The sequence below is a fragment of the Camelina sativa genome, chromosome 15 (genome assembly GCF_030686135.1).
Source record: "Camelina sativa cultivar CO46 ecotype springtype chromosome 15, ASM3068613v1".
Taxonomy (NCBI): Eukaryota; Viridiplantae; Streptophyta; class Magnoliopsida; order Brassicales; family Brassicaceae; genus Camelina; species Camelina sativa.
The window spans coordinates 7,451,281-7,469,290 of record NC_141894.1 but is presented as its reverse complement, the minus strand read 5'-3'; the positions used below and the strand labels follow the sequence as shown (position 1 = coordinate 7,469,290).

The 18,010-nt window shown below is 37.1% G+C and overlaps 4 protein-coding genes and 1 pseudogene across 9 annotated transcripts; 1 reads left to right on the top strand and 4 right to left on the bottom strand.

Annotated features, from left to right (window-relative positions):
* Positions 1 to 6: 6 nt before the first annotated feature.
* Positions 7 to 5,357, bottom strand: LOC104745918 (G-type lectin S-receptor-like serine/threonine-protein kinase CES101). 4 transcript variants are annotated; one of them, XM_087488405.1, is made up of 9 exons: positions 3,831 to 5,357; positions 2,053 to 3,228; positions 1,828 to 1,953; positions 1,684 to 1,740; positions 1,380 to 1,612; positions 1,099 to 1,309; positions 782 to 1,019; positions 529 to 682; positions 7 to 453 (listed from the first exon to the last, which is right to left on the bottom strand). In XM_087488405.1, exons 2-9 carry the CDS (start codon positions 2,849 to 2,851, stop codon positions 364 to 366), a joined length of 1,908 nt encoding a protein of 635 aa, XP_087344531.1. In that variant the 5' UTR covers positions 2,852 to 3,228; positions 3,831 to 5,357; the 3' UTR covers positions 7 to 363. The 4 variants fall into 4 exon arrangements, with proteins under 4 accessions (XP_087344531.1, XP_019092568.1, XP_019092569.1 ...); XM_019237023.2 differs by lacking the exon at positions 3,831 to 5,357 and having other exon boundaries at positions 2,053 to 3,820; XM_019237024.2 differs by lacking the exons at positions 7 to 453; positions 3,831 to 5,357 and having other exon boundaries at positions 553 to 665; positions 2,053 to 3,820.
* Positions 3,929 to 5,152, bottom strand: LOC104745919 (putative F-box protein At3g17620 pseudogene; annotated as a pseudogene). The gene has a single exon (XR_015582228.1). The product of XR_015582228.1 is annotated as a putative F-box protein At3g17620 pseudogene (transcript).
* Positions 5,358 to 7,446: 2,089 nt separating the features above from the next.
* On the bottom strand, positions 7,447 to 10,496 carry LOC104748222 (pentatricopeptide repeat-containing protein At3g16010-like). The gene is made up of 2 exons (XM_010469898.3): positions 9,621 to 10,496; positions 7,447 to 9,446 (listed from the first exon to the last, which is right to left on the bottom strand). Exons 1-2 carry the CDS (start codon positions 9,703 to 9,705, stop codon positions 7,615 to 7,617), a joined length of 1,917 nt encoding a protein of 638 aa, XP_010468200.2. The 5' UTR covers positions 9,706 to 10,496; the 3' UTR covers positions 7,447 to 7,614.
* On the top strand, positions 9,979 to 12,952 carry LOC104745917 (MAR-binding filament-like protein 1). 2 transcript variants are annotated; one of them, XM_010467299.3, is made up of 4 exons: positions 9,979 to 10,526; positions 10,672 to 10,715; positions 10,821 to 10,964; positions 11,128 to 12,952. In XM_010467299.3, exons 1-4 carry the CDS (start codon positions 10,241 to 10,243, stop codon positions 12,826 to 12,828), a joined length of 2,175 nt encoding a protein of 724 aa, XP_010465601.2. In that variant the 5' UTR covers positions 9,979 to 10,240; the 3' UTR covers positions 12,829 to 12,952. The 2 variants fall into 2 exon arrangements, with proteins under 2 accessions (XP_010465601.2, XP_010465600.2); XM_010467298.3 differs by having other exon boundaries at positions 10,035 to 10,526; positions 10,672 to 10,718.
* A 39-nt stretch (positions 12,953 to 12,991) lies between these two features.
* LOC104745916 (putative sulfate transporter 3.4) lies at positions 12,992 to 17,190 on the bottom strand. The gene is made up of 13 exons (XM_010467297.3): positions 16,652 to 17,190; positions 16,094 to 16,142; positions 15,790 to 15,997; positions 15,239 to 15,410; positions 15,086 to 15,151; positions 14,881 to 14,994; positions 14,679 to 14,795; positions 14,465 to 14,591; positions 14,091 to 14,377; positions 13,813 to 14,003; positions 13,636 to 13,721; positions 13,477 to 13,553; positions 12,992 to 13,385 (listed from the first exon to the last, which is right to left on the bottom strand). The coding sequence occupies exons 1-13, from the start codon at positions 16,991 to 16,993 to the stop codon at positions 13,236 to 13,238; spliced, it is 1,986 nt and encodes a 661-aa protein (XP_010465599.1). The 5' UTR covers positions 16,994 to 17,190; the 3' UTR covers positions 12,992 to 13,235.
* Positions 17,191 to 18,010: the final 820 nt, after the last annotated feature.

Here is an 18,010-nt window from a genome sequence, read left to right as displayed (position 1 = left end):
TCATAATTTGAGGAATCGCTTCTTCTTTTTTATTTTTCTTGATACTTTGGATCTCATACAAAACATTACAAGTAAGTGACAATGAGATGAGATTCATATACGAACGATTTAGTTTTCTTCAATTCACTAGCTTCACCTTGCTTCCATCATCGTGATGGTAACTGTATTAGCCGATACATTTTCAATCTCCTGTGGCTCAACCTCCATCTCTGGCGAGCTTATCCGAGGACCACCATAGAAAGCTGGCTCTTTAGGCAAAGAAAGAGCGTTGTTGCCTTCTCCGTATATCATCGACACAACGTCTAACATATTTGGTCTATCTTCTGCGTTTTCTTGTACACACAACAGAGCAACTTGAACGCATCACAACACTTGCGGGTTCTCCAGTGCAGTATCTCCCAAAGCAGGATCTATCACCTCGCTAACTCGGTTCTCTTTAAACAGATTCCACACCTGAAAAACAAACAGAGTTTCAGAGATCCAAGGGACAAAGCAAGCTGAGACAAGAAGATGTTTAGCTCTTCTTACATGAACAATGAGATTCAGAGGTCCTTCTGAGTCATGGTGGAAGCTATTGTTCTTCCTTCCACAAATGATTTCCAGCATTAGAACCCCAAAGCTGAACACATCTAATTTCGTTGAGAATAGTCCTTCTCTGAAGTACTCCGGAGACATATATCCACTATAGTATACATATCAACACAAGAGATTTAATCAACAATTAATGATGCCTATGAATGATCATCAGAGAATCATTTAATTGTTTCTGGTTCACTCTTACAATGTGCCAGCAACTCTTTTGGTGTTGGCTCTGGATTCTTGCGCTCCAAATATCTGAGCCATTCCAAAATCTGCTATCTTTGGATTCATATCCTCGTCCAGCAAAATGTTGCTGGCTTTGATGTCTCTGTGTATCACTTTCAATCTTGAGTACTTGTGCAGGTACAAAAGCCCTTGAATAATTCCTTCCATGATCCTGAACCGCAGCGTCCAATCCAAAACATTTTTCCTCAAGGGATCTGCACAGATTTGTAGTCATTATATATCTTCAGATGGATTTCTATAGATTAATTCTTAGCCTTTTTAATGAAAGCTCACCAAAGAGGAAGTAGTCAAGGCTCTTGTTGGGCATGTATTCGTAAATCAACATTTTCTCTTCCTTCTCGATGCAGCACCCTAGCAACCGAACAAGATTTGTGTGCTGAAGTTTTGCAATAAGCATAGCTTCGTTCTTGAACTCCACTAATCCTTGCCCAGATGATAATGATAGTCTTTTAATAGCTACTTCTTCCTCATCTCTTAGCCTCCCCTTCAAGAGAGTAGCGGATACATCAAAATCTGCTCAAGTTTAATATCAAAATCTAAAGAATCTGGACTACCTTATATACAGGACCAAAACCTCCTTCACCGAGCTTGTTTGCATCAGAGAAGTAATCTGTTGCCAAGGCTACACTTTCAAAGCTAAAAATCTGAAGCTCATTATTATTATTCTTCCTTGCACTTCTCTTGCCTCGGCGTCTCCTATCAATTCCCAACTCACGTAGTAGCACTTCTTGGTCTATTGTTGAACTAACCCTCAGTGATAGAAGCCCCCTCCGTATGAAACCAATCACTAACATATAATAGCAAAAATCACACACTCAATTCTCAAAACAACTATTCAGCTGAGCCTTAGGTACGTACTTTGTGGAAGGAATTCTCTCCATAGAAAGTAGAATATTCCGCGAAATAGAACAGTGACTGGATCAAATAAGAAAAAAGGGTGAACTTGTCAGTAAGAAAACCATTGGAAAAAGAATTTTGAGTAGTTCTGATACAATTTTCAACCTTTTACTTTAAATTTCCTTAACACAAGATAGATTATAAACCAGATCACAGGTATGATTAGGAACAGTAATGCCACAACAACAACCCAAGTTGCCGTCTTTTTGTCCTCTTGATATACAAAAACTCCTGTATTCCAAAAAAACTTAGTGTCCAAGTAGAATGGTTGCAGTTGTTATAGTGACTTTAAAATGAAAGGCAGATAATATATTTCCATTACTTCTGTACCTCGTACTAGACGTATATATATAGTTCTGGGACTATGAGAAGACAAATTTTTCTCGGTAGGATCAATATTCCAGATTTCGCAGCCCGTACCATCAAGATTGGTTGAAGCATAGGCAAGACAAGAGGAGTTTTGCAGACATACAGCACGACAATCAGCTGAACTAAACTTTCCACCAGTTTCATTAGGTAAAAATCCCTTGCTTGAGAAAGTAGATACTGTCTCTTTGAAAGAATAGCCTAACCCATAATATGACGACTCATGCCGCTTATCTGGGACTATGCAACCTGCGTGCAAACAATCCATAGAATCTCGCCTGTAACAATCATAATTACTTGCTTCATCCAAAGTGAAAGGATAACAATGAACATGCAAACGCTCTCTCTGAAACCTATGTACATGCAAAATTCCCTGGTGGTCTATCTCTATCGCGGGGGGAAATGTTCCGTCATATCTCTGATGGCCTGAATACATAAAATAGTGTTCACTCTCGCTTGAAGTGAAGGAAAAGAGGAAGCCGTGATTATTTAATTCCTCCAAGGAAAATCCACCCTTAAACCAGAGCCCACTTGCCCAATACATGCTTCCACGCCACAAGATGGTCAATCTGTTTGTAATATTAGCATCCATCCCAAAGACAAAAGATCCAGAAGCAGGTAAAGCATCACCTAGCCATGATGTCAGTTCCAATCTCTTCCCGGTCTTGACATTGAAACCAAGTTTCATCCCCGGAAGAAGAGTATTTGTTGGATAATCAAAACTTTGCCACAAAATCCGTCTCATCGATCCATCAGAATCCATCTCCTGGAGCTGAAGATTTCCAGAATCCAACAGCTTAAGGGTTGTGTTTCCTGTGGTTTCCGTAGAGCTTAGCTCAAGCAAGCTTGATGCTCCTCTTAAAACCCTCAATCTGCCAAGAGAGTCCACTGTAAGGCTTCCAGAGCCTCCCAAGATTGGATTGTTGCGATTAGCAATCCAAACAGCTCCGCCCTGGATATCAGCATAATTCTCTTTCCCATTAAGATAAAAACTGTTGTACCAAATTCCAAGATACCAGTTGCCTGAATTATTGAAGTTAGAAAACTTGAGCTTGAAGATATTGAAAGCTGAAACGAGCTCTTCCCCATCTTTCAAGTACTGACCCTGCAGTAGCGTATCTGTTTCACAGCATGATTGTCCTAACAAGACAGACAAAGTAAAAAGTGTGAGAAAGATGCCATTCGACCACATAGTTACAAAAAATCTGAAACTTGGAAGATGGATAATTTGGCAATAAGCTTCTCTCAAACGTAGTATTCCAGACATATCTCGTTTATGGTCAAGTCTAAGAAAAGTCCAAGTCAACTATGGGAGACAAATTTGAAGTCTTCTCCGTTGAAGTTTCTGAGCTACAGTTGTCACACACAAAAAAATTACCAAGAAACTGATGCTGACAAATTTGAATCCATGCTATTATTACACAAAACCAAACGTAACAGAATCAGACGCCATGTTCTCCACCAAAACCATTCTACTGCAGCAACTTGTCTTTTCTTTCTTTTTGTGTGTTTATTTCACAAGAAGTCTTTGATCAGATTGATAAAATCTCAAATCTTGTTGGTAAATAATATAAATACTTCCCAGTAATTTTGTTGAAAAAAATTAAAAAACCAAAAACATAATCTGAAAGCTTCTTGTATTGAGGAAAAACATTGTGGGAGCACAAAACAATGTAATGAGAAACTTTTATTTGTTTGTAACTTAAATCGTTAGAAAAACTCAATAAAACTGTATATCTCACCGGATACTCTTCAAGAAATCATGGCCATACGGGAAGAATGAAAACAAAGCGTAGCTGGTTGAGTGACGATTTAGACCACTTGCCAGCTAATGTTCTGATAAAGCAGAAGACATGAGTCTTATATAACCAAGCAAAGTTGATGCCAAAAGGTAAGAAAGTTTTTAACGTTTCTCATCAGATTCAGACTCAAAGAACACAGAACTTGGAACATAAGAGAAAGCATGCGGGAAGATCTCTCTGGCTGTTGTAATTTCTCCGAGATCCACTTCTCTGAAGTAACCATTTTCTCCAATGAAGTAAGCTGTGTTGCGATTGGTTTCCGATACGTTTTTATCTTCATCAAAAACAACCACAACTCTCTTCTCCTCGTCAACGAGGAAACTGCCACCGCTATAGAACCGAAACCCTGTGAGTGGATCCATATCCACCGCTAAGAACTTGCTCCAGGACAATGCATTGGGCTCAATCTTGTTCGTAATCCAAATCTCCATCTCATGTGTTTCACAGTGCTGATACAACACCGCAAGCTGCTCTTCTCTAACACTAGATAAAACCACTGCATCTTCACTATAAGAATCAAAAGGCAGATGCAGACGCGGACCAAACCTTTCTGTAGTAAAATCGAAACAGAGTAAGAAATCAGGAATGTCTTCTCGGGATACCTTATCTGTAGCATACCAATACGTGTTTCCCTTCAAAGACAGGCCATAGTTATCAAACTGCACATCCCAGTCTGGAGTGACATCAAGAACCCTCCATGAACTAGAGTTTAAATCGTAGATTTCGTGCACATACATGGCGCCGGGAACATTTAAATATCTCAGGATTTTATGGTTGTTGCTCTTGTCGTATCCGAGAGCATGATTATACCAGATCCCTCTGTGCTTATCGGATCTGAGTTCCACACGGATCCACCGAGTTTGCCCTGTATACGGGTTCCAAACCACGAGCCTAGTGTAGTCTTCCGTGAGACATAACACTAAACCCTCGCAGTGATACACTCGAGTGATGACGAGTTTATCAGAATCGTTTAGGCTAACAAGATTAGCTCTAAACTTCACAGAAGGGTCAAAGTCATTGTAGTGAATTCGATCGATGCTCATCGGATAAAGACTATAATTGAGCAACACAATCGCCTGAAGCTGCTCCACTTCTCTTCTCACTACTACTTGAGCAAGATGTTTCTTTGTAAAGCTCTCATCTTTAGATAAAGTATTCCACTTTTTGCAAGTCAATCGCACTGCTCCTGTAGATGTTACCGGAACCCTAGAGAGTATCTCTTCTACTAATTCCGTTGGAAGATTTGAGATCATCATCTTCATTGATCTTCAAAAAACAAGGATCGATGGAACAGCAAAAAAAAAAGTTTAGGTTTTTTCGTTTTTCTTTTGGGTATCTTTCACCATGCTACAAATCAATCAATCCTTTATATAGGGAAATAAAACGGTAGGGGCTCTCCGACGGAACTTCATAAACTCGTTTTCCTTTTTCCTCTGCGCGCCTACAGGTTTCTTCCTTCCGGCGATTGATAGTTTTTTTACTTTTACGATTGAAGACGGTGGTGATATGAATCTGGGCCACTCATGGGCCTTTTTTTGAATCTAAACCGAAACCAAACACGAACCAACAACCAACCGAACATAACCAGAATTAATTTAATTCAAACCGAGACTGGTATAGGGGTGATCTGAATAAATCAATAAACAACTCTAGTTTTTAAAAAAGAAGAGAAGTGTGAATTTTAGTAAGGGAATAAAAAGAAAAGAATGGAATAAATAGTTTTTGAGTAATGAAAAGAAAATCTACGAACAAAATAGTAAATGGTAACATACAATAAGAGTAATTTAAATTTGTTTTACTATTCATACAGTTTTCAAATAGAGCCTTAAGATTAGTTTAACATAAAATTCATATCATAAATATTTTTCTGTCAATACATTGTGAAAATACAAAAGTATTCTATTACAAAATTGAAATTTTTATTAATATACATATTTTTAATTTATTTTAAAATAAAATAACAAATTTTAATATTTTTCCTTTTTTTTTTAGTTCCATTTGTTCCTCATCAATTTTGGGGAAGAACATTTTTGTTCTATTGTTCTTTATTTTTTGAAAAATGTAGGGGGAAAAATATTACTTTCATATGGTAAAAATTGTGGAATAGAGAGGAATGTGATATTCCTCATTTCTTTCCTAAATTTTGATCACCAATTGGAGCCTTTGTACATGCATCCAATAAAATATATGTGATTTTTAATATCTAAAAAGTTTTAATATTCTCTATGTTGCAAAATGCTCAACAAAAAAAAGGATTATTAAATAATTCACTTTTCTAATAACATAATATATTTCAGTTATTTTTAAAGATACTGTACATGCATGTATTGCTGTCTTTACGGTACTCCATTTATGACTAATTGATTGATGTTCTAGGATTTATTTCTGTTTCTAAATGATTTATTTTGTAGATGAAAAAAATAAAATAAATTTCTACTTTATATTTTTTTGCACATGACATTTATCTAATAGCTTTTTATTTTTTCTATCTATCCAAAAATAATTTACAAATAAAAATTAAACTTTTTTAATATAAGTAATAATGTCAAAACATCCATTTATTAGAGACATAAGGAGTAGATTTTACAAATTAATAGACAGTTTTATGAAACCTGACTAAAAATGATGTAACGTATATAAAGAAAACGGCAAATATTTGTTTATTTACACATTGCCCTATAAATAAATACAATGGATATCCCATTAGTTTGTACATATCTAATCATTAATGTTTTAAATTGCTTTATAACAGAATTGATCTTATAATATGATGTACTACGAATCATTAATATATATATATGCATCACATTGCAGGATTAAGCAAGTTGTAACATAGAATATTATTACTTTTATAAGTAAGTAATTAAACAAATCATGCTTTACTCCTTAAAGACAAGATTAGATCCTCAACATCATCATATCATAATCCTAAACACTATTTAATACTCACACCATAACATATCACCCAAGAATATCATCTGTGTCCCTAAATTTACATTCTGTTGTCTAAAGCATATTTTCATGGAGCTCTGTGGTTCAGGTATCGACAAGAAACACCTAATGCGTTCGAAGACTTGCAGTTACGATCGGATCAAAGATCAGTCTGAAGATGTTTTGAGATTGAAGAAGATCTCAAAATGGAGATTGATATGGAGGAAGATAGTGATGATGAGACAAAAGAAGAAGAATCAGATTTTTGATCATCGTGTTCGTTATGATCCTTTTAATTATTCCCAAAACTTCGAGGATGATGGAACTATCGCATATCACGAAGATCCTGATGTGTCTTCAAAGTCTTTTTCTGCTAGATTTGTTGTTTCTTCTAACGTATTCAAATCTTAATTATTCTTGAGCTTCTTTCTTGTAGTAATCATTTTTGGATTCAAGTGTTTATATTTTAAAAACTATATACATTAATCCTAATTAGACTATAATGTTGAGTAAGAGCTTTTAGCATTTGCTTATGCAAAAGATAATGGAAGATACTCATGTGATTCCTTAGTAGTTTATCAATAGACTTAGGCGATGATTACGTGTAATCACGTGTGCTAAGTCATTGCTAATTCTTTCACATTACTATATGATCAGTAGTACACTTTTTTATGAAGTCTATACACATGCTGTGTGTGAAAGAAATGGAACAGAGTAGTAATCTTTCAGCTTCTTTTTTTTTTTTTTTTTTTTTTTTTGTTATTCCATTTAGAGAAATCAACTCTTACAAAGATTAAGCAACTATTTCATGATCCACATTGCCAACAGCTTCAAGTATAGATGAGTAAGTGATGGCATCATACTCAAATCCTTTATCTTTCATCTCTCTCATCATTCGTGCAGCTTCCTCAAACATTCCAGCATGTGCGAAGCATCCAAGAAGAGTATTATACGTTACACCATCAGGCTTGATACCACAATGCTTCATAGTTTCAAACATTTCTATAGCCCGCCTTGGCACACCTGTTCTAGCAAACCCATTGAGGATGATATTATGCGAATTTATATCAGCGCTGCAACCGGTTTCTTCCATCTTTCTAAGCAACGAGTTAGCTTCGTTTACCATACCAGCCTTCACCATTCCTGACATGAGGGCGTTGTAAGCGTAAACATCAGGACCACTTCCTTGGTTCTTCATCTCATTGAAGAGTTCTACAGCTTCGCTGAGCTTCCCGCATTTCCCAAAATGTTTGATCATCACAGCGTATACTCGAGAACTTACATTGCCGAAATTTTCTTTTAGTTCTTTGAATAGCTCATTCGCTGCTTCATATCTTTTGGCTTTTCCCAGAGCGTTTATGAGGCTGCAATACGCTGCAGGACAAGGTGGAAAACCTTTCTCATCCATCTCCTCAAGAAGCAACAGAGCTTTCTCTACCCTATTAGTCTTACAATAACCATCTATAAGAATTGAGTAAGTGAATTCACTAGGGGAAACACCGTCTGCTTTCATCTTATCAAACCAAAAACTCACTTCCGAAACAGGTGCTTTAGCCTCAAACAGAGCTTTAATCACAGTATTGTATGAAACTACAGTGGGTGTACATCTCCACATTCCCATCTCACTGAACACATTTGTCAGCTCCTCAACTCGACCCACTTTGCCTAAAATGTTCATCAGGTTGTTTAAGAACACAACATCAGGAGTCAATCCATCTCTAAGCATATTCTTATATAAACCATATGCTTCTTCCACCCTCCCAGCTTTACCAAGTCCCTTAATCAGTTCTGTGTAAGTATAAACAGTTGGCAAACAACCTGCTTGTTTCATCTCCTCGAAAAGATCCAAAGCTTTCTCAACTTTACCCACCTTGAAGTATACTCCCAACAACGTGGTGTATATTTTCTCTGTAGGCTGCATACAGTTATCCTTCATCTCATCAAACAACCTTATCGCAGAATCATTACGGCCTAATTTTTCATACGAGGATATAAGCGCAGAGTAAGTAACCGTGTCTGGAAAACAATCACCTTCATTACACATCTCAGTATAAACCTCATGTACTTTCTCGTGCTGTCCTTCTTGCATCAACATTAGAATCACCGAGTTGTAACTGCTCGAAGTGGGTTTACACTTGCGTCCTTTCGCCTGATAAAAAACCGACAAGGCTTTACCAACCATCTTAGCTCTCCCCAACGCTTTCACAAGCTCAGAGAGCACAGAAGGGCTAACACTAACATATGTATTACGAACCACCTCTTGTATCGTTCTATACATTTCACCATAAAGCCTAGCTTCTTCAAGGCAACGTATCAAGGTCATGTAAGTGGAGGAATCATGTTGAAAGTTTCTTCTTTTACCAGCCCATTTGAAAAACTGAATCTTGACATTAATCTCAACGTCTATCTCAAGAATGGAACGAACTAATCGATGATCTACTCTAAGTTTAAGCACCTCCAAGGCTTTCTCAGCATCAGGTCCCCATTTGAAGATTTTCACTATCCTAATGAATCTCTCATCCAACATCCTCACTGATGGATCCTTTCTAGATAGTTTCCACTTCTCTTGAGGCTTCTCAGATTCCTCATGATTCGGTTCACTAAACATCTGAACAATCTCCTTCTCTGCAAAATTCATGGATAAAAAAAAAAACAAATGTTCAAAATCAAAACCTGTTCTCCTTCTCTTACTTCAAAAGGAAGCAACTTTAGACTTTTTTTTTGCAAAGTCCATTTCTCCTAAAACCCTAAAACCATCAATTTCAAGAAGGGTAAGAGGAACAGAAGTATGCATATCACCTGTTTGTTTAAATCTCTGAGAGAGATGAGGTAGAGTTGAGATACTCCTCTTTTGGAAATTGGATCGAGCAGATATGTACATCATCTTTATAGTTAGGTTCTTCACATGTAAAAAAGTCCGGTGGCGACAAATTCCGACGTCCAGCAATCGTTATTTCAAGTCGCCGTCGGTGGTTTGAGATTTTGAAGTTTTAGGGGTCAGAGATGTTGAAGAAGACGCACGTGAGGCTCACGTGTTTTCTTTAACCGAGCCAACACCAAAGATTGAAGATAACGAGGCAGCAAAGTCTAAAACGTGGCGAGTTTTGATTGGGTAAGTAATGTACACAAAGCACCGAACTTTTCCAAAATTGCAGATATGCCATTGCTCCTTCTTCAAACAAAGAAAAAGTTTCAATCTTTGATTCCGATTTCGTAGGATTTAAAGATATTTTTTGATTTCAGCAATCGAAGTTCTTAGCATTCTTCTTTGGGATTTTGCCGAGGTTACTAGTCAGTAGTAGTACACAAAGGAAGTTCCTTTTTTGTTTTTGGGGTCTGCTTTGTGTCTGTGAGTACAGGAGGATTGCTTCATTTGCCACACAATTCTAATCTCCAAGTAAGGTTACTTGGCGGCGAAGATGGGTTTCCTCATTGGGGGATCTTGCTTCGTCCCTTCTGTTCCTCTCCATTCCAGATTCCTTCCGTCTCCTTCTTCTTCTTCTTCTACTTCTCCGTCTCAGTTTGGGCTTCTGTGTTCGAGTAATGTCGCCAAGTTCAAGCGCCGGCGACCAACATCGGCTTCTTTAAACCGGGAAGATGGGTATGAGTTTGACACTGCCTCCGTCAAAAGGAGAGCTTTTCTTCTTGTGGGTATCTCCGTTCTTCCGTTTTTGCAGCTTCGATCACCGGCTTTGGCTGATGAAAGTGAGCTTCTTTTTTTTCTTTATTGCTCTCTTTTTTATTCTCCTTACTGCATTGTTGTTGGTCTAGTGAGTTGATGAGAATTCTCAAAATGTTACTTTCTGTTTATCTTTTCATTGCTGTAATCAGTTCTTCTTTTTAATTACAGGAGGCAATGAGATAAAGACATCAAAGCTTGATCAAGAAACTGAGGTTGTAAGAGTCTCTCTTTGACCTTCTCAATTTGAACTCTTTTAGAATCAATGTGTTTTTGAAGTGCTTGATACTTTACTGAATCAGTATTGGTTTGGTGAATAGGTTGCAGTAGTAAGTGAAGGAACATCCCCAAATACATTTCTGTCTCTCCTGAATGGTCTTGGAATTTTTAGTGCTGGAGTTCTTGGTGCACTTTATGCACTGGCTCGGCAAGATACAAAAGCTGCTGAAGGAACCATTGAATCTGTAAGCTACTCGCACTTAAGATTTTGCTTTGCAATTGTGGCTGAATTGTTTAATGCCATGGAGAAGTATTGATCTTTAGCATTTAGTTCGAGCTTCTCTTCTTTTGTCTTGCTGCTGGATTCGATTTTTTTTATTTAAAGCTACCGGTAACTGTGACATACAGCTAAAGAACCAGTTGAAAGACAAAGAAAGAGCATTAGTTTTGAAGGAGAAAGACTTTGAAGCAAAGCTGCAGCATGAGCAGGAAGAGCGGAAGAAGGAACTAAAAAAAGCAAAAGAGGAACAATTGCCATTGACCAACCAGTTGAATTCTGCAAAGGATGTGGTGGCAGGCTTAGGCCGGGAGCTAAGTAGCGAGAAGAGATTATGTGAGGAGCTTAAAGTTCAAATCGAAAGTCTGCAAAGTAGTTTGTCAAAGGCTGGTGAAGACAAAAAGGCACTTGAAACAGAGCTCTGTGGAAAGGTTGATTTAGTTGAGAAGCTGCAAGATCGGATCAACTTGCTTAGTTTGGAGCTGAAAGATAGTGAAGAGAAAACTCAACGTATTAGTGCATTGCTGGCAGAAAAGGAATCAGAACTGGAGCATCTCAACTCTGCTTACACTCAAATTAGCCAAGATCTTGCTAAAGCGAATTTAGAAATCAAACAGCTGAAGGAAGAACTCACAAGAAATCAGAATGAATTGGACTCGAAGAATTCTGCAATTGAGAAGTTAAACACCAGAATAACAACTTTGAAGGCTGAGAAAGAGAGTTATATTCAGAAGCTTGATGACGTTTCAAAAGATTATAGTGCTTTGAAATTGACTTCTGAGACGCGAGCAGCAGCTGATGCGGAGCTCATCAGCACGAAAGAGCAGGAGATTCAGCAGCTAAATGAAAAGCTTGGTCGTGCGCTAGATGATGTAAATAAAAATAAAGACAAAGTTGCTGACTTAACTGAGAAATACCAAGACTCGAAGAGAATGCTGGATATAGAGCTGACTACTGTAAAAAATTTGAGACATGAACTTGATGGAACAAAGAAAACACTTCAGGCATCTAGAGATCGGGTCTCTGACCTGGAAACGTTGCTAGATGAGTCAAGATCTTTGTGTTCAAAGTTAGAATCAGAGCTTGCTATAGTTCACGCAGATTGGAATGAAGCTAAGGAAAAATATGAAAGGAACCTTGATGCGGAAAAACAGAAAAATGAGACTTTGGCTAGCGAACTTGTAGTGGAGAAAGATCTTCTGAAGAGAGCTAAAGACGAGCTTGAGGGAGTAACCCATGAACTCAATGAATCTTCTGTCAAGAACCAAAGCCTTCAGAAGGAACTAGTGGAGGTTTACAAGAAAGTTGAGACCACTAGCAAGGAATTGGAAGAGGAGAAGAAGACGGTTTTGTCGTTGAATAAAGAGGTGAAAGGAATGGAAAAGCAGATCTTGATGGACAGGGAGGCTAGGAAATCCCTTGAAACAGACCTCGAAGAAGCAGTAAAGTCCTTAGATGAAATGAACAAGAACACAACTATACTGTCACGAGAGCTTGAGAAGGTGAATACCCATGTCTCGAGCTTGGAGGATGAGAAAGAAGTGCTACAAAGGTCACTAGAAGAGGCAAAGAATGCATCAAAAGAAGCCAAGGAAAACGTGGAAGATGCACATATCCTCGTGATGAGTCTTGGAAAAGAGAGGGAAGTTCTAGAGAAGAAAGTGAAGAAGCTCGAGGAGGACTTGGGCTCTGCAAAGGGTGAGATACTGCGCATGAGGAGTGAACCGAAGTCTGTAAAAGCTGTGAATAGTAAAGACGACAAAGAGAAAAGCGATGACACAGTTACTGTGAAGAAAGTTGTCAGGAGGAGAAAGAGCAGTACCAGTTCTTGAAGAGACAAGGTTTATAATGACCAGAGCTTGCTACTCTTATCATACAACTCATCTATTATTTGTAGCCAATATTAAACCTTTGTGTAAATTTTGACTAGAGGCAAATGGTTCTAGAGTTTCATCATTGAGTATAACCCAACAGTGATGATGGTAGGAATATAAATTGACAAGATCAATGCTTTGCATAGGCTATTTATATCCAAATTATGAGCTGATACCGATATGTTAAACGATGATATTACATTTATTCTACAATTAAAACAGAAACTCCCTCAACGAGTTTACAGCTAGCACCAAAAATGTTTCACAAGAGGCTGCTCCGTCTTCAGAAACAGTCTTCCAGGACAAGTTGTCAAATTCTCCAGTAAAAGTTCGAAGTTTTCAAATTCCTAGGAGACTGCTTTGTCTCATGGTTGTCCATTAGCTTTCCATGTTGATGAGAGATCAGCTACAGCTTCACCAACTGTTAGATAAAGTCCACTCAGACCCAATGACTCAATGATCTTGGACTTGTGTAGCTTTTCCATCACGGTTCCCACAGGATTCACCAGCACAAGCTATATAAAACGAGAGTTTGACATAAGTTAGTGTGTTTTTCTTTCATAGGTTTATAGGAATGAACTTTGTTTTCTAGTTTAGAATTCAAACCTGAAGTGATTGCTTCTCAAGCCTCCTCCTAAGTTCAAACACAGCTTCAAGTCCACTTGTGTCTATCGCCGACACAGCTGAGATAATTCCAAAGAAACAAAGTATGAGCAAGGAGACGGGTTGAGAATTCTTGAACATAGTTCAGAAAACGGAAGTTACCTGTCATATCGAGAATTATGCATTTCAAGGTAGTAGCATTGAACTCCTTTATCCGAGTTTCCTCTTCCCTGGTCCATCTCAAGATCCTACAGAACCATAAACTCGTTTCCATAAGTTAAGAACGAAATAGAAAAGAGACCATATCAAGAAGAGATAAGTGAAGTAAAGATGACTGACCTTTCTTGCAAGTAAGTGCTATTGGCGAAGTAAATAGGAGATTCAACGGCAAGAATTAGGAATCCAGGGATTCTTGAGGCTTCTCTGTATCTTCCAAGACTCTGATATATCTGAGTCCCTGGAATGTTCCCAAACTCTGAAGTGTTTGGTCTGGTTACGTGCAACAAGATCTTGATAACTGAAACTCCCACCTGCAATAAAAAGATATCAAACTTAGAGAACAGCCTGAAATTTTTGGAAAATGAGAACCTTGAGATATAGTTGTATAGTATACTCACTGCTATTGCTAGGCCAAGAGGTACAGAAACCAAGAGAACGCCAAAGAAGGAACACATGCAAGTGAAGAAATCGAATTTGTCGACTTTCCAGAGCTTGTAAGCGGCTTGATAATCAATGAGACCTATCACCGCGGTTAAGATGATAACAGCTAGGATCACATTAGGAGTGTAGTAGAAGAGTGGCATCAGAAACAAAAGCGTCACAAGAACTGCTGAGGCCATCACAATGTTAGACACCGCTGTTTTTGCTCCAGCATTGTAGTTCACCGCAGATCGAGAGAAAGACCCTAAAGAAAACAATAAACTGGAGTCAAAACGCTGTTTCCTGAACCACAGAGGTGAATGAGATCGTTGGTTTCAAGTAAAATTTGAACCTGTTGTAACATAGCAAGAGGTGCAGGAACCAGCCATGTTCATAAAACCTATAGCCATCATTTCTTTGTTCCCATTAACTTGATAGTTCTTTAGAGATGCAAAAGTTCTCCCTACAGCAATCCCTTCCTGAAAAATATCACAGTCAGGTTCAAAAGTTAGTCACATATTAACTCTGAAACGTTAAAAAGAAGCTAGAGATTTTGGAGAGCTTACTGTAAGAGATAGAATCCCAGTAATGATGCCGGTTTTGATGGCAAGAGCAAGATGAGCACCACTGAAGTACAACATGTTTGATGAAGGTGGATTCAAACCCTTTGGTAGATGTCCAATCTGCAATAAAGGTTATAAAACTCTTATGAGTCTGAGCTCTCCCAGTTCAGTTTTGCATAGTAAGATAAGTCAGTCTGGTTCTTACATAAGAGATGGCGTGAGTTTTGGATCGAATGAGGAATACAACCAGAGTTGATATAATAACTGATGCCAAAGGTGCTGCAGCTGATATCCAGAAAAGTTTTGGCTTCCTCATGCTCTATATATTCAGCAAAAAAAAAACAGTAAATGTTAAATATTCAACCGCGGTTAATATCACAAGTGGAAAAATGCATGGAGTTTGAACTTACAATGTGTCTTGTGGTTAAGAGAATGCTCAAGAAACACATCCCCATCACAATAGTTTCCCATGACCACTGCAAAATTGTAACATTATTATAAGAGAAGAATCTTGGTTGTTTACTTTTATTATAGTTTACTTCAATTAAATGATGTTGACTTACTTCAGATCTGTGGTTGAAAACAGATGACATGACAGGAATGAATTGCATTTTGCCAGTGAAGTGAACAATTCCAAGAAGACCCTTAAGCTGTTGAAGTGACACAATCACTGCAGCACCAGCAGTGAAACCAACCAAAGTTGCCTTTGACAAAAAGTCAATCAGAAATCCCAGCCTGAAATTTTTTAAAAGTAAATTAAGTTACATAAAAGCAAGAGTTGCTGACCATGGAAAAAAGAAAACTAAACAGTGAAAGCACTAAAACTAGTAGAAAAGAAGGAAGCATCTTGGGAGGTGTAGATATTAGTACATGTCACTTGTCACTATCAAAATCAAACATATAGAATCTTGGTTCTTTTTACTTAATATTAACTTAATCTCTCTATTCATTATGACTAATTTTCACTTTCGGTCTTTCAGTGAAAGTTCAACAAAAGAGGCTTACGCAAAACTCTGAATATATTCTACACTAATTAAGAGGCTTTACATATTCTTTCACATGACGATCGCAAATTCCAAAGATGAGTTTTATGAATTTGAAAAGAGTATAGTACCTAAGAAGACCAAGGGAGGCTTGGAAGAGACCAGCAAAGAAAGTTGAAGTGAAAGCCAATTGTAGATAAAGAATTGGGTCTTGTGTTGGAGAAACACTTTCACTTAACATTGATCCCATCACAAGTGATGCTATCGAGACAGGACCAACTGCAAGATGTTTTGAACTCCCAAGAACTGCGTATATAAGCGGTGGCACAAAGCTTGAGTCTGCATGCAACCGACCAAATTAGTTAGTTAGACTAAATTTAAGTTAACTAGACTTGGTTAGCATGTGTATATGTGATAATGATGATTGATACTCACAAAGACCAACTATGGGTGGTAAGTTTGCTAGCTTGGCATAACTGATTCCCTGCAAATTAAAAAAAAAGAAATATGTAAGAAAAAAAAAACAATTAAAAGAACCATATTTTTAGGGGTAATATGTGTATGAAATTGTCAAATTTTAAAATATTTTTGTTTTCCCTACATTTATTGATAACATTGAATGACATTGATAATCCAAAACAAACACAGCAAAAAGTGTGTTTTTTTTTTTTTGGCTTTAACTGCTCTAAGTCCAACTAGTCATCCCCACACGACTCAGCGATTTAATGACAAATCACAAAACATCTTCAGTTACGCCTTTTTATTATCCCTTTCAACATAATGAATTATATACTCTAAATTAAATTTTTAAAATTGTCCACATATCACGCTCAAAATTGTCGCATGATATAGAGCAAATAATAAAATCTGTAATATAGTATAATTAAATAAATAAAGTTTCAAGAACTTTATAAAAAATTTGGAAACATTCGATAAAAACTTTCCCTTTTGTCAAAAGAAACCTAAAAGAGAGGCAATGAAAGTGTTGTTTACCTGAGGGATGGCGAGACTAGCAATGGTGAGACCAGAGACAACGTCGGACCTAAAAAGCTTGAGATCGTAGTGAGAACCCCATGTGAATATAGGGAACAAGCTTTGAAGACCAAGGATCACTCTGTTTCTCCATGTTTGGTTCCTAAACCTCTGTAACGGATCATCAGGGAAGAACACGTCAGCAACGCGTTTCTTCAGTTTCTGAAACGCTGTTTTCTTAGGCGGCAGACAAACGCTGTGTATCTCCACGATCGTTTCTCCTCCTGCGGTTGCGGTTGCGGTTGCGGCGGTTCCATTGTTGGGCGACGACATGTCTTCTACTCTGTTCGTGCCATGACCCATTTATGAGATTATTATAAAGTGTTTTCGAAAATATGGAGCTGCAAACTAGAATTTTTTTGTTTGTGATTTCTTTTAGTGTGTGTTTTTGTGGTTATTGTGGGATTGTGTTTGTAAGGTTTTGTGAGAAAAGATGGTGTAATTATGGCCTGTATTTATAGACACTTGGCTGTGAAAAAGTGTTATTGGTAATTGCAGTTTTTGTTTTCCTGATGACTTTAGGATTAAATAATCAAAAGCGTTTTCTGTTTTCGATGTTTTGGTTCCAAAAGGGTAAATGCGTCATTTCCTCTCCCTCCCCAAATTCACAATCCAAGTTGGATTATAAATTAAAATAAAAAGTAAAAGAATTGTTGCACGAAATTTCAAAAAGAAAAAAAAAAAGATAAATAAATGAAATCTAAGGAAATCATATTTTCTGTAGAGCATGGTATATGAACAAGAAATAAGATTGTAAAGGTTTGGAAAATTTTACTCAAAAGATTGTAAAGGAATCATAATAATACATTGAAAAAATTAACTCACATAATTATTTTGTGTGATTTGGATTAACGAAGAGAAGTCGAGGACAAAAGTTCGAGTTTCCACTGCACTTGTGATTCAAAAAAAAACAGAATTTGAAAAACTGTTCATTGGAAATTTTTTCAAGATTTTAAAGAATACTAATGAGTAAATATGATATATGTTATTCTTATTAATTTAATAAAAAACATTGTACATATCTTATTCTGTTCAAATCAATCTTTATATATCTCATTTGAACATATCTTTCTTAAATTGACATATTTGTTTCTGTTTTCTGTATTACCACAATTGTGTAGGTCAAAATTAGCAAAAAAAAATAAAATAAAAAATTGTATATTTGATTATATAGGTCCATATTCAACATTTGAAAACTTGTTGACTACAAATTTCTTTATAGCTGAGGTATACTATGTGATTATATGGGATTCCTCAAAGATATTAGTACTTATCTCTTGTATCTTATTAAAACATTCCTCATGTAGCACATTTTAAAAT

What these genes read in the sequence shown, in the direction of transcription:
- LOC104745918 (XM_019237023.2), bottom strand. Translation starts at nt 3,355, where the DNA reads ATGTCTGGAATACTACGTTTGAGAGAAGCTTATTGCCAAATTATCCAT. An exon ending in GAGAGAATTCCTTCCACAAA is followed by an intron (nt 1,613 to 1,683) that starts GTACGTACCTAA and finishes ATTATATGTTAG; the next exon opens with TGATTGGTTTCATACGGAGG. An exon ending in AAAAGAGTTGCTGGCACATT is followed by an intron (nt 683 to 781) that starts GTAAGAGTGAAC and finishes TGTATACTATAG; the next exon opens with TGGATATATGTCTCCGGAGT.
- LOC104748222 (XM_010469898.3), bottom strand. Translation starts at nt 9,705, where the DNA reads ATGATGTACATATCTGCTCGATCCAATTTCCAAAAGAGGAGTATCTCA. An exon ending in TCAGAGATTTAAACAAACAG is followed by an intron (nt 9,447 to 9,620) that starts GTGATATGCATA and finishes TGAATTTTGCAG; the next exon opens with AGAAGGAGATTGTTCAGATG.
- LOC104745917 (XM_010467298.3), top strand. Translation starts at nt 10,241, where the DNA reads ATGGGTTTCCTCATTGGGGGATCTTGCTTCGTCCCTTCTGTTCCTCTC. An exon ending in TTGATCAAGAAACTGAGGTT is followed by an intron (nt 10,719 to 10,820) that starts GTAAGAGTCTCT and finishes TTTGGTGAATAG; the next exon opens with GTTGCAGTAGTAAGTGAAGG. An exon ending in CTGAAGGAACCATTGAATCT is followed by an intron (nt 10,965 to 11,127) that starts GTAAGCTACTCG and finishes TGTGACATACAG; the next exon opens with CTAAAGAACCAGTTGAAAGA.
- LOC104745916 (XM_010467297.3), bottom strand. Translation starts at nt 16,993, where the DNA reads ATGGGTCATGGCACGAACAGAGTAGAAGACATGTCGTCGCCCAACAAT. An exon ending in GCCTCCCTTGGTCTTCTTAG is followed by an intron (nt 15,411 to 15,789) that starts GTACTATACTCT and finishes AAAAAATTTCAG; the next exon opens with GCTGGGATTTCTGATTGACT. An exon ending in AGCACTTACTTGCAAGAAAG is followed by an intron (nt 13,722 to 13,812) that starts GTCAGTCATCTT and finishes ATGGTTCTGTAG; the next exon opens with GATCTTGAGATGGACCAGGG.